Below are 14,651 nucleotides of genomic sequence, written 5' to 3' on the forward strand. Positions count from 1 at the left end.
GCAAATTGATAGAAAATATCCAAATAAACACAAAGTATATTGCAGTGTGTAGCAAGTCGTATTAACAAACCAAAAAGTTAAGCATACTGGCTCATATTCAAATCAACTACATGTTTTAGCAACACGTGTATGTTAAACTTCCTTTGGTTTCATTTACTCAAGTTTAGAATCAAGAGAAACTAATGGAAGAAAGCATAAAAAACGTCCACACTTTGTTATGCTGCCGGCCATACTGCCCATGCATCTGCTACGTGGCGCACTACCATTGGCTGACATGTATGACACACTGGCTAATCACTGATGCCGATGCTCAGTCGGAAACTACATGTCCCATAGCACTGCACACATACTTATTTTCAACAGACTGTTTTGAACGTGCAACGTCGCTGATTCAGCAAAGAAACACAAGAAGTAAAAGAGAGAAAGAGACAAAACAAGAGTCATCATAAGATCATCTTTTGCAGGCTGGAGAGAGCTAACAGCTCAGGTAGGATGCAAGATGAATATAGGGGGCACGTGTTGGGGACAATGTTCTGCAGTTTGTCTTTAATATTGCATGGAGGACATTTTGCTAAGTGAAGACTATAAAAATGCCAACTACAATCTACCCTCCAAGCTTTCCTCGAAGTCTTTTCCCATCTGTGCAAAACTTACCCTGGTAACTCATCTCAGCAAGAACAAAGAGGAATAAAATAATGAGCAGGACCGCCAACTTGCTCAGGGACTCAGGATGATTGACTTACTGTACAGGCGTTACTTTACTCAAGTCCATTTTAAAAGCTAAAATCTTGATTTTTGGAATCTAAATATGGAGATTAATGGGTAAATTTGAACGTCTCATTCTTTCCTGTAGAATTTCACTGCAATAATTAATCAGCGGGCAGTTAGTCAGTCATCAAGAAGGATGTTATTTGCAGTCCTAAATGAATAATTACAAACACGTAACTATGCCGTGAGGAACACATGGGCAAAAGAAAAGGCATAATGTGCTTTGGGGGATTCACTCTGTGTACTTTATTTGTCCATTCTTTTTACTTCCACTTGGTCCATGTGGGAACGCTCCCACAGACCAATCTTGGCTGAAAGCCTCCATTTGCTTTTATACTTTTTCCTGGTGCTGTGCATCATATGAGTACCTGAAAGTTGCGAGAAATACAGTCTGCTCATTGTGCTATTTATTAAATGAAATTTACTTACAAGTGGCCTATAAATCCACATAAATGGAACTGGTTTACTCTGCAGTGAAAAGGATGTTTGTGCAGATCAAACAGGCTGAATGGGAAGCTGCTGATGGCGCTACAGGTTTGATCTGTAGGTTTAATTATCGTTAACCGCAAGCCAACATGCAATTTTATTCATTCATTTATGTATTTATTGATCTTAGAGACATGCAGTGTATGTAACAGCGTGTTAGCAATGCTTCCTGACATGTTGCTTCAGGCGAAACGCCCACTGGGTAGGTCTTTGTTCCAGACAGTCTCTGTTTTTTCTGTTTGCAGCACTTTTGAGTTTCAGGGCCAAAAATTTCTCTACTCACTGTGTTTGATATTAAACAATATTTTATAGACTACAATTAAGGGATGAGGTGATGATTATCTGAGAGGAAGAATCTCACATTTCTGTTTTAATTACTCACCTAATATCAAGTTGAGTGTTTCGAATTAGATTTAGCCTCAGTGAAACTTCAGTGAAGTGGACACACACCGTGTTTTAGAGTTCTTAATTGAGTTGATCATTGACTCAAAGCAACATAATCATGTTAAACTCTGTTTTTTCTATTCAAACTCTTACTAACCTCATTCCTTAATCAGATTGTCTTGCTTGTTTTCCAAGATATCTGTAGAAATCACATTTGTTTTCATTGTCAGCTTGATTAACAAACACGAGCACAGGAGCTAAATGATGGGTTTAATGCAGTAATTTATACTGCATTTGAACCCATCTGCTGCTTTCAGAACAGCTGAATAATACGCACTTTTCACAGTATTATGAGAGGCAGCTTCTTTAAAAGACAGAACTAAATCAGAAGTTGTTTTGTCCCCGCTAGATGACATTTTTTGGGGGCAGTTCAGAACATCGTTCTGTAAAACTCTGATAGAGTAACTAAAGGAAATCCGCCCGACTTGGAAACATCCAACAAAGTGTTTTTCAATATTTATACACAGATGTTGTCTAAGTTCCATAATCTGCAGAATTACCAAAGACAAGGAGCTTGTGGTAGAGACTACGAAGGCATTCGGTCGTCCATGTGGAGCGGTACTGACGGGAGTGTAAAAACACACACAATGGATAACGCCAACACAGGGTTGAGGACGTCTGAAAACAAAGGTCGCACATGTGATGTCATGGTATTTTCTGTCGCAGGCGGTGACATTTTCAAACCTAAAACCCGGGTTGTACATGTCCACATGCAGACGTGCAAACTTCACTTTGGTCAGAGGTTTTTAAAGAATCGTTTTTGATTGCATAAATCTGCCTTTTGGTGTGGATGATAGGCCGAATCTGAGAAAATATCTTTGCTTTCAGAGATACCTGCTACGTGTGGAAAAGGCCTAAGAGGCCTCCTCATCAAGGTTTTGCAGCCTGTTAACAAGCCAATCATTTGGTTTAGATGTGTTAAAACCAGATTACCTCTTAAACATGCAGGACAATGGGTCTGAGGACCAGGACTGAGAAAGACGGCTTCATATGTCTATGTTGGCATTTCTGATGACAGCCCATATTTCTTCACTATTGTGAGAAAAGAAGCTAACATGTAGCTTCATCGTTAGCTAATTCACACCATGTGGCTACTGACTACTTTGTTGTTGTTTTATGTTTTGTTGTTTGGAATCAATCATAAGTTGCTGGACTCAACATCTGGAGACTAATTCTTTTCCAGAGATATTCTACGTTGTGTGCCTGAAATAGTGACCAGTCCTGTAGCTCACAATGCAAGCTGGACTGAAAAAGGTAAAACTAGGCAACTTAAGGTTCTTCAGACACACAACAGATTTAAGCGGACCCACAAAAGGCTGTAAGATGTCCTGTTCAGCGAATACATTACTGCTGACTATTTCTGGATCAAGGCCACAAATCATTTGTCAAAGCTGCTATATGCAGCTCAATCCAGCAGTTAAGCTGAGGGTTAAAGGCAGCAATGATGCTTTCTGGCGTAAAAGACAAGAGTTGTAGTTGCATGAACGCTCTGCATAACCTGGGTGAGATACTGCATGGCTTTGCCTTACTTGCTTGCATTAATCTCTTTCTGTGGCATTTATAGAAATTCTGCTAAACCAGTCCAAATCTTGAAGTAAAATAAAAGTTAACATTATTTAAAAAAGAAAAAAAAATGAAATTAACTATGTGTTTGTTAGTTATTTATGTGGGTTATGGTCATGCCTTGTTTTCCCAGTCTGATGCAAACATTTTAACAAACCCGCCGTGTTGCTGTAGCAGGAAGTTTAGCGTCATCCTCCTGATGGGACGTCATAGTCTAGCTCAGTCCAAACGACTGAAAAACAAACTGATATGGTTAAAAAATATTCCTGCTTCAAGTCACATTTCTGACCGTTTTGACCCATGTTTGGTAGATTTTATTTCCCTCTCTTCTGTAAAGTCCAGCTCTATGTAGTTTAGGGCGTAGTTTATTGGTTCTATGTTCAGCAGTCTCCTCTGGCGTCTCCTTCCTCCGTCAGGGTTGCCTTTGGTCTATTTGTTGCCTCTGATCAGTGGCCTCCTAATGTTTGATATTTTAGTCTGATTTGTATTTCCTGACTTATTCCTGACCAGTGTGAAGATTTCCAGGTCTTCATTCTCACTGGAACCTTTTAATCACTGGAGTTTCAGGCTCAGGGACTCTTCAGAACAGGTTTATATAGATATCATGTGACACATATTACACACAGGGGGACCTTATTTAAGTAACCGCGACTTGTCAAGGTTATTTAAACAACCCAAACTTATTAAAAAAAAACAAAAAACAATTTGGACTATTCATAGATTCACAATAATGCACCACCATGAATGCAAATATATTGCAGACTGTAATAAAATAAAATAGAAAAACACCAAGATAATGGACATTTTAAGTGTCTGAACGTAGTCAGAAATAAAGTATAACTTATTGTTCTTCAGTCAAATGATCAATGAATGTGTAAGATTAATAATACTAAGCAGATTTTTCTACTACTACTACTAATGGCACCAAACCTACATGAGCTCTGTTACTATTTATTTTACACTAGTAAATCCAGCTTGTGGTACCGTACATACAGCATGAAAAGTGTTGCTTTAAGATGGGGTCACTGCAGCTCTAAAGCTCTTTGATTTGGTTTTATTGCTCACAGATTTGCCACTCTGTTAGGTCTCACTGGTCTCATCAACTTCCCAGTATTTCCCAGCTGCTGCAACAGGTAGAAAACCTCTGCTGAACCACTGCTACCTGCATGACACCAAGCCTTACACACACAATTAGCAGCTATTATACTAAAGAGCAGCTTTTAATGAAGAAATTAGTGATGGTAAATGTGTTTGTCTTGACTGGATTATACTTAATTGAGTCAGTCGCTAAGAGGATCAGGTTTTTGAGTCACTGGAGTGACTGACTGGGTTATGAAATAGCAGAATTCCCTGTACGCGCTCAGCTAACCCCAGTTCTAACACATAAAATCATTGTTTCATAGTGGAGAACAGTGAGTGAAAGGCTAAAAAATCATTTTTCTGTTTCCTCTCTGTGTAAGTGGAAATGCAGTTTTTGTGTCATCCACTTTTCTCCCAGTGTTACTTTCCTCTTCTGGCTCTTCTCTCTGGTTATGGAAGTCTTACCACCAAAGTTTAGTTCATATCTTTCACAGCAGTTTCCTTAAAAGCGAATTAGGTTTCAGGTTTGTATTAACTCCAAATAGTTACTGTAGTTTCATGGTCATCAGGGACAAGTGGTGCTTTACGGATACTCTTTACTGCATTTTTTTCCATTTTCAAAAAAAAAAAAGAAAAAAGATTACTCATCTAGCATGAGTAACAGGTTGGACCCCATTTTCCCGTAGAGCTGCCTTAATTATTCATTTATAGATTCAACAAGGCATTTTTCTGACATTTCTGTGCTTTCCCTTGGTACAATGAAGGGTTTTCTGAAATAATCATTATAAAATATGAGAATTCAGAAGGCAGTCTGACATTATGTCTGTTTTTTTTTTCTGTTTTTGACAGGGATCATGTCTGCAACAGGAAATGGATACGTCATTTATATGAGCATCAAACGCAAGACCAAGTTAAAGCCTCCTGAGCTCATGACTGTTAATCTAGCCATCTTCGACTTTGGGATATCAGGTACTAGTGCACCATTTACTATTTATTTTATTTGTGTTAAACAGTACTAGCACTAAACATATTGGATTGACGTTGGTTATTTAGTCTGTTACTGGATTTGTTTGTGATCTAAATCACTTTAGAGCGAATTAAACCAATATGGATGACTAGCGTCAGTACATTCTGCACAAGGTTCTGGGAGCATCATAAACAATGTAGGATGAGCTGCTGCACAATGTATGAAATATACATCATTAGTCCACCTTGCGAGAGCTAGTTGGACCCCTTTTCTCTCAGAACTGCCTTTAGTCTTGGTCTCATTGACTCAGCAAGGTGTTGGAAACTGTTCACAGAGATTTTGCTCCATATTGACATGAAGCATCACAAGGTTGCAGCAGGTAAAGGGATGGACATGGTCAGCAGCAATTGTGGAAGTTAGATTTGATCTAAGGTGAACTTCTGCAATTGGTAAACAATGATATATGTTGGAGTAACATAGCAACTGTATCAACACCAGTGGTCAGCTTGGACAGTGTATAAGTAGCAACTTGTGACATGCCTTCCCATGTAAAGAAGTATCGCTCTAGGGATGAGCCCTATATAAGTGACTGGCGTTCTCCTGAAGAAGGCCTTCCCCTTGTCCCACACTGATGCTGTGTTAGTCTGTAATAAATGGAGTCTCTTCCTGCCACCATCAGCTACTGCCGTGTCATCTCCGTAGCATCAATAGAATAGAAATATTCCACAACACAATACGCAGGTAGGCTGTGGGGGTTAAACCATGTCATGTTGGTACTAAGGGGACCAAACTGGGACAAGAAACTATCCCCCATTACCCCACCAGCAGCATGAACTGCTGATACAAAGCAGGACTGAGTCGTGTTATCATGTTGTACCATCTGATCCTACCATGTGAATGCGGAGCTGAACTGGAGACTCATCAGACCAGCAACGTTTCTCCATCTTCTATTGTCCAGTTCTGGTGAGTCTGTGGGAATTGTAGCCTCAGTTTCCTGTTCTTACTGACAGGAGGGAACCCGGTGTGGTCTTCTGCTGCTGGAGACCATCTGCTTCCAGGATGGACGTGTTGCGTGTTCAGACATGATGTTCTGCATATACTGGTTGGAATCAGTGCTTACTGGACTTCCTGTTGCCTTTCTACTGTCTCCAACCAGTCTGTCCAGTCCTCTCTGACCTCATCACAGGATGTTTTCTCTGTAAACCTTACAAATTGTTGTGTGAGAAAATCCCAGTAAAATGTCAGACTGACAATGATGTCACAGTCATAGTCCTTTAAATCCACTTCTTCCTCATGCTGATGCTGTTTATAACCTCAGTGAGTCATCTTCACCGTGTCTACATGCTTCCAGTTTTCATGTCGGCACAAACAGCTCAACTTAGCAAAACACAAACTAGAAAAATGTATGCACTTTTTAAAATGTATACAGATGAGGAGAGCGGGTCTGTTTACTGGGAGGCGGGCGAGGAGAGCGGGTCTGTTTACTGGGAGGCGGGCGAGGAGAGCGGGTCTGTTTACTGGGAGGCAGATGAGGAGAGCGGGTCTGTTTACTGGGAGGCGGGCGAGGAGAGCGGGTCTGTTTACTGGGAGGCAGGCGAGGAGAGCGGGTCTGTTTACTGGGAGGCGGGCGAGGAGAGCGGGTCTGTTTACTGGGAGGCGGGCGAGGAGAGCGGGTCTGTTTACTGGGAGGCAGGCGAGGAGAGCGGGTCTGTTTACTGGGAGGCAGGCGAGGAGAGCGGGTCTGTTTACTGGGAGGCAGGCGAGGAGAGCGGGTCTGTTTACTGGGAGGCAGGCGAGGAGAGCGGGTCTGTTTACTGGGAGGCAGGCGAGGAGAGCGGGTCTGTTTACTGGGAGGCGGGCGAGGAGAGCGGGTCTGTTTACTGGGAGGCGGGCGAGGAGAGCGGGTCTGTTTACTGGGAGGCGGGCGAGGAGAGCGGGTCTGTTTACTGGGAGGCAGATGAGGAGAGCGGGTCTGTTTACTGGGAGGCAGGCGAGGAGAGCGGGTCTGTTTACTGGGAGGCAGGCGAGGAGAGCGGGTCTGTTTACTGGGAGGCGGGCGAGGAGAGCGGGTCTGTTTACTGGGAGGCAGGCGAGGAGAGCGGGTCTGTTTACTGGGAGGCGGGCGAGGAGAGCGGGTCTGTTTACTGGGAGGCGGGCGAGGAGAGCGGGTCTGTTTACTGGGAGGCGGGCGAGGAGAGCGGGTCTGTTTACTGGGAGGCGGGCGAGGAGAGCGGGTCTGTTTACTGGGAGGCGGGCGAGGAGAGCGGGTCTGTTTACTGGGAGGCGGGCGAGGAGAGCGGGTCTGTTTACTGGGAGGCAGGCGAGGAGAGCGGGTCTGTTTACTGGGAGGCAGGCGAGGAGAGCGGGTCTGTTTACTGGGAGGCAGGCGAGGAGAGCGGGTCTGTTTACTGGGAGGCAGGCGAGGAGAGCGGGTCTGTTTACTGGGAGGCGGGCGAGGAGAGCGGGTCTGTTTACTGGGAGGCAGGCGAGGAGAGCGGGTCTGTTTACTGGGAGGCAGGCGAGGAGAGCGGGTCTGTTTACTGGGAGGCAGGCGAGGAGAGCGGGTCTGTTTACTGGGAGGCGGGCGAGGAGAGCGGGTCTGTTTACTGGGAGGCGGGCGAGGAGAGCGGGTCTGTTTACTGGGAGGCGGGCGAGGAGAGCGGGTCTGTTTACTGGGAGGCAGATGAGGAGAGCGGGTCTGTTTACTGGGAGGCAGGCGAGGAGAGCGGGTCTGTTTACTGGGAGGCAGGCGAGGAGAGCGGGTCTGTTTACTGGGAGGCGGGCGAGGAGAGCGGGTCTGTTTACTGGGAGGCGGGCGAGGAGAGCGGGTCTGTTTACTGGGAGGCGGGCGAGGAGAGCGGGTCTGTTTACTGGGAGGCGGGCGAGGAGAGCGGGTCTGTTTACTGGGAGGCAGATGAGGAGAGCGGGTCTGTTTACTGGGAGGCAGGCGAGGAGAGCGGGTCTGTTTACTGGGAGGCAGGCGAGGAGAGCGGGTCTGTTTACTGGGAGGCAGGCGAGGAGAGCGGGTCTGTTTACTGGGAGGCAGGCGAGGAGAGCGGGTCTGTTTACTGGGAGGCGGGCGAGGAGAGCGGGTCTGTTTACTGGGAGGCGGGCGAGGAGAGCGGGTCTGTTTACTGGGAGGCGGGCGAGGAGAGCGGGTCTGTTTACTGGGAGGCGGGCGAGGAGAGCGGGTCTGTTTACTGGGAGGCAGGCGAGGAGAGCGGGTCTGTTTACTGGGAGGCAGGCGAGGAGAGCGGGTCTGTTTACTGGGAGGCAGGCGAGGAGAGCGGGTCTGTTTACTGGGAGGCAGGCGAGGAGAGCGGGTCTGTTTACTGGGAGGCGGGCGAGGAGAGCGGGTCTGTTTACTGGGAGGCAGGCGAGGAGAGCGGGTCTGTTTACTGGGAGGCAGGCGAGGAGAGCGGGTCTGTTTACTGGGAGGCAGGCGAGGAGAGCGGGTCTGTTTACTGGGAGGCAGGCGAGGAGAGCGGGTCTGTTTACTGGGAGGCAGGCGAGGAGAGCGGGTCTGTTTACTGGGAGGCAGGCGAGGAGAGCGGGTCTGTTTACTGGGAGGCGGGCGAGGAGAGCGGGTCTGTTTACTGGGAGGCGGGCGAGGAGAGCGGGTCTGTTTACTGGGAGGCGGGCGAGGAGAGCGGGTCTGTTTACTGGGAGGCGGGCGAGGAGAGCGGGTCTGTTTACTGGGAGGCAGGCGAGGAGAGCGGGTGTGTTTACTGGGAGGCAGGCGAGGAGAGCGGGTGTGTTTACTGGGAGGCAGGCGAGGAGAGCGGGTGTGTTTACTGGGAGGCAGGCGAGGAGAGCGGGTCTGTTTACTGGGAGGCGGGCGAGGAGAGCGGGTCTGTTTACTGGGAGGCGGGCGAGGAGAGCGGGTCTGTTTACTGGGAGGCAGGCGAGGAGAGCGGGTCTGTTTACTGGGAGGCAGGCGAGGAGAGCGGGTCTGTTTACTGGGAGGCAGGCGAGGAGAGCGGGTCTGTTTACTGGGAGGCAGGCGAGGAGAGCGGGTCTGTTTACTGGGAGGCAGGCGAGGAGAGCGGGTCTGTTTACTGGGAGGCGGGCGAGGAGAGCGGGTCTGTTTACTGGGAGGCAGGCGAGGAGAGCGGGTCTGTTTACTGGGAGGCAGGCGAGGAGAGCGGGTCTGTTTACTGGGAGGCAGGCGAGGAGAGCGGGTCTGTTTACTGGGAGGCAGGCGAGGAGAGCGGGTCTGTTTACTGGGAGGCAGGCGAGGAGAGCGGGTCTGTTTACTGGGAGGCAGGCGAGGAGAGCGGGTCTGTTTACTGGGAGGCGGGCGAGGAGAGCGGGTCTGTTTACTGGGAGGCGGGCGAGGAGAGCGGGTCTGTTTACTGGGAGGCAGGCGAGGAGAGCGGGTCTGTTTACTGGGAGGCAGGCGAGGAGAGCGGGTACGCTCACCAGGAACCAGTTGGGGAACAGGCAGAGTCAACACAGGATGATGAGACAGAGCAACACTGGAAAGTCGCCAGAAGAACAATCTGTCAAGGAACGAGAGGTCTGGAGAGGTTTTATGTAGGACTGATGAGGATGAGCTGTGGCGGATGAAGGTGAGCAGAGTTGGCCGGGGTTGAGGTGGGAGTGGCTGGCAGGGAGAGTGGAGCAGAAGGAGCAGAAGGAGGGAGAGTGGAAAAACTACAGCTGAGTGACAGGAGGAAGACGACAGGCTTGATTGGGACACAAACCTTTATGTTCATTTATATCTTTTAGTCACTGACTGAGTGTACTTCCTGTAGTGATGATGATTTAGAAAGGAGGGCTGGCTAGAGATTTTTCCAAACTGCAGGAGCTGAAACTGCAAAAGTGCTGTATTATTTTTCTTGCTTAAAATTTATAATAAACATTTTCCCATTTGCATATAGAGTATGATGACCAGTGACCGTTTCTTTCTTCCAGCTCGTGAACGTGACGGCGTATGCCGTGGGATTATGGTTTCTGACAACCATGATTTTCTAAGATAAACCAACTACTTTATTATTTATGACTTGGCATGAAGACATCTGCAGCTCACAGTGGGAATGAAAGAGAAGCGTCTGTTGTCTGGTACACAGTTAAATCACAAGTGGTTGCTATCAGTTTCAAAGCCTCCGTGTCAGACATTACGGTTGTAAAGGGGAGATGTTTTCCACCCATCAGAGCCAGAGCTGATAAAAACCAGCAGGGCTGATTATCAGTTTAATTTGTGTTACCATGGGTGTTTGGGCTTTTTGATGTCTCATCCAGACTTCTCATCCTTTGACTTTTTGAATTTTCCCTCAACAATTCTTTAATATCAAAGGAAAAAATCAAGGAGCGTAGACCTCTAAATCATCAGGTAAAAACTCCCTCGATGCATAATTTACTGAGTGTCTGTCGGCAGACAACTCAGAGAAAACAGATTCCCTCCAGAGAAGCCTTCGCATCAGGCTTTATAGATGGTTTCGAATTGATTAAAGTTTGTATTTTTGGTCGATCTACGTTCCTACCCTCACCTATGGTCATGAGCTGTGGGTCGTGACCGAAAGAACGAGATCTCGTATACAGGCGGCTGAAATGAGTTTCCTCCGCAGGGTGGCCGGGCTCTCCCTTAGAGATAGAAGCTCGGTCATCCGGGAGGAGAACAGAGTAGAGCCGCTGCTCCTCCGCATCGAGAGGAACCAGTTGAGGTGGCTCGGGCATCTGGTCAGGATGCCTCCTGGACCTCCCTGGTGAGGTGTTCCAGGCACGTCCCTCTGGGAGGAGACCCCGGGGAAGACCCAGGACACGCTGGAGGGATTATATCTCTCAGCTGGCCTGGGAACACCTCGGGATCCCCTCCGCAGAGTTTGAAAATGTGGCTGGGGAGAGGGGAGTCTGGGCTTCCCTGCTTAGGCTGCTGCCCCCGCGACCCGACCCCGGATAAGCGGCTGAAAATGAAGATGAAGAAGATGAAGATTTTTGGTTTTGGCAATAAGAAAGTGAAACAGTGGAAAGCTAAAGAAGGAGAAGATCTACACAAGGAACATCGTCTGATGGCAGATAGTTTTTGACCGTATGATTTAACAAGTGTTTACTTTAAGTGGTTTATATCATATTGGTTCCGCTGGAGTCACAACTGGAACATCATCAGCTCAGTCGTTGCTAGGCTACAAACACGGCATACTAATGCGTTAATTGCAATCTGAGGAGACTTCGACAGCGGCTCCCTTCTCTCAAATTTCATCAAGATTTCCAGTTTGTTTGCTGCTTTACCAGGGAAGCTAAGATGTTGGGCTTATTTTAAATGTTAAAAATGCATCCCATTCCTCTGTCCAGCCTCCTTCAGGAAGGTGAGACCATAACCTGCCTGGTTCTTCTCATCCCCACCTACAAGCCGACTGCTAAGTCCAAGGAGAACTTCAGGGGAAAGTTAGAAATCATCTTCAGCAGATAAACATGAGGGATGTGTGGTCACGTATGAAAAAAAATCACCTGTTTCAAGTAAAAAGGAGGGTTCTGTCTGTACAGAACTACTGAGCTGAACATTATTCAGTAGGTTCAGTCCACCTCCAGGCAAACAGCTTTTCTGTCAAACTTCCACTCTGTCACCCTGCACCTCAGTCATGGACCTGAACACAGACCTGCTGGACCTGCTGGACCTGCTGGACCTGCTGTCCTTGCCACAGCTTCTAGAAGAAGATATGCAACACTTTGTAGCAACTGATCCAAAAGGCTGGTTCTGTGCTGGGGATAACTCTGGAGCCTATTTTACAGCAGAGAAATGCTGCAGAAGATAATAAAAGACACTTCACATCTGCAACCACACACAGTTAAGAAGCACCAGAATGTGTTCAGTCAGAGGCTTTGTCAAGTCCAACACGAGACAGAAGGTACCGGGTGTCGTTCCTGCCAGCAGCTTCACCCTCCAGGAGAAAGGACTGGATGCTTCTGATTGATGATCAGTGTTGTTTTGTCTTTAAATACTATAACATTGTAATTTACCTCTGGGATGAATAAAGTGTTTTTCATTTGATGTTATTTCCAGAGATTTTATTAGAGACTTTGAATCATGTAGCTTGTTAATGCAAAGTTTTCCATCTGGCTTGAAAGGTTTGATGTTATTCTCCTGCTTCCAGCCAGTCCTGTGAGGCTCAGGGCGTCCAAGTGGTTCATTTTCTGTCACAAGCCACACTGCAAGACCCCGGATCCACCAGTTATATCAGCTCTGTGGTTTCAGGCAGTCACTCTGATGTCTGCTAGTTATGAATGCAGGAGGATTCTTCTTATTATTTCAACCACTTTGCTTCATGAGTGCCCAAATTATTAGATTAGAAATTATTATTAAGTCTGACACATAGCTGATGAAAAAACCTGAAGCAAACTGTTCTTTTTATTTTAAGTATTAGCTGCTCCTCTAATGCTTTCAATGCAGTATTAAAGCCTCTCTAGGTGTTAAATCAGCACTCTCACCTCCACATACTCAGTTTTTTTTTGTATAGCTGCTCAAATATGTCATGAATATAAACTAACAGCAAGTCACTCCTCTACTCTGTTTGGATGTTATTTCATACAGTTTGTCTTTTATGACATAAAACATTCAGCTTTTTGGAAACTGCTCTTTGGTAAATCACATTGTCTTCTCTCTCTTTCCTCATGCTGACTGTAAGCGCAGCTGAACCTGTTTTTTTCCTGACAGACAAGTAAAAGCTTGTTTTCATCACGTCTGTCCTTTCTGTTAGCTCCTGTTTGACATTTGGAGTGAGTAGTTGTACCTTTGTGTCTCAGACGTTCGACCATGCAGCGCAGACTGTTAAAACGCTCATCAGTATGTTGATGCACACACAGGTTGCATAGAGCTTGTTGAAAGACGGAGATGACAGAGTAATGAACCTGCATACCTTTCTGAAATACTCAGTCTGGAGTGCAAAGATTAGTGAAAACGTGTGAGATGTGCGTAGACGGATAGAAGAGGTTTAAATGTCAACATTTGCGTAACTCCTGGAAACAAGAGCTTCATGTGAGTTTGGGAAACATAATTTATTCCGGATCGACTGCTGTTTGTAACAACCGACACAATCTGTTCTAATATCTGCAGCATTTTTTTTTAAACACACAGAGAGACGGACAAAATCAGATAGAAAGAGAAACACAAATCAAAAGAGGATTTACTACATGACTTTCCCCAAGATGTCTGCAGCAGCACAATAACAGATGATTTTATAATGCGTCTGCAGCAGCGACAGCCGAGGCCGGGGAGCATTTAGCTGCTGGTAGAGTTGATCATCCATTCATCCCTTTTCTGTAAAGGCAATATCTCAAGACCTTGACCCTGAGGGAACTTGTGAAAAGTTTTGCAAATGCATGCAGTGGAACTTAAAGATGAACTGATTAGCGTTTAGCGGTCTGGCCAGGATCTCCGTGACCACGGCAACAGAAACAAAGAAAGAAAGACAAATGAGTTGCACCCCAATGCCTTCGCATGTGGAAAGATGATGACATGTAATAAAGCCAGCCTGGCTGGAGAACTATGCATTTGTTTCCATGTAATCACACACCAGTAAGCAGATGCGAGGATTAAGTGTGCTGCCCAAGGAAACTTTGACTTTGGAGGCTGGAAATTAAAACTGTAAGAGCTTCTGGTGGGGAAATGACTTCTCTATCCGCTGAGGCACCAAAGCACTTCATAGAAAAAACAAAAACTAATTTTTAAGATAAATGTACACTTCCAAAAGGAGACAACATGAAGCCAAACACAAACGCCAAATCAAAGCCTTTCGGACCTCGTGTCTGTTTTTTAGCTTCTGCTATGAAGTGTTCGACTCGTAACGAAATGAGCTTATCTCTGCAACCACAAGGTCGATCTGAAGTCACAGTAAAAAGAAGACTTGTAAGCTTCATGAAGATGTGTAAATATCTGGAAGTTACTGGTAAACAAAATGAAGATTATGGGACACAGCAAAAATGAAAAAATAAAAACCATCTGTCTTGCCTAAAAGAAAAACAAACATCTCTTTGAGGATGGACGAGACGGATGCAGCTCTGAAGCCCAGTCAGATCACGTGGGAACATTTTCTCTGCAAAGCCCAAAAGTTTACAAAAGTAACCAAATTCTGGAGGTTTTACAGCAAACAATTCAGACAAAGTCCGTCTAAAATGATCATTTTTAAAAACTCCCTTGTTCCATGTGAAATTTACTGATTATTTTACTGGTTTTTCACATTTCATTGGACGATCATTTTTCATAGTGTTTTTATTCCTGAACATATTAAAAAAAAAAAAATTATAGCTCATTTGATGTATTGTTTTCTTTTTATGTGAATTTTAGTGGTTTTATTTCCATAGTAATTTTTTTTATTGATAATTCCAGTGGATTTTATCATTTGAT

General features: G+C 45.7%; 1 protein-coding gene across 1 annotated transcript in view; it reads left to right on the forward strand.

Annotated features, from left to right (window-relative positions):
• The window catches only part of opn5 (opsin 5), a gene marked incomplete at its 3' end in the record, with an annotated part of 77,727 nt that overhangs the window by 38,317 nt on the left and 24,759 nt on the right, over positions 1–14,651 (forward strand). The window contains exon 3 of the mRNA XM_079254986.1: positions 5,191–5,310. Coding sequence (XP_079111112.1) covers positions 5,191–5,310 — 120 coding nt within the window. The remainder of the gene's footprint in view (positions 1–5,190; positions 5,311–14,651) is intronic.

This window comes from Telmatherina bonti, assembly GCF_933228915.1.
Source record: "Telmatherina bonti genome assembly, chromosome: 16".
NCBI lineage: Eukaryota > Metazoa > Chordata > Actinopteri > Atheriniformes > Telmatherinidae > Telmatherina > Telmatherina bonti.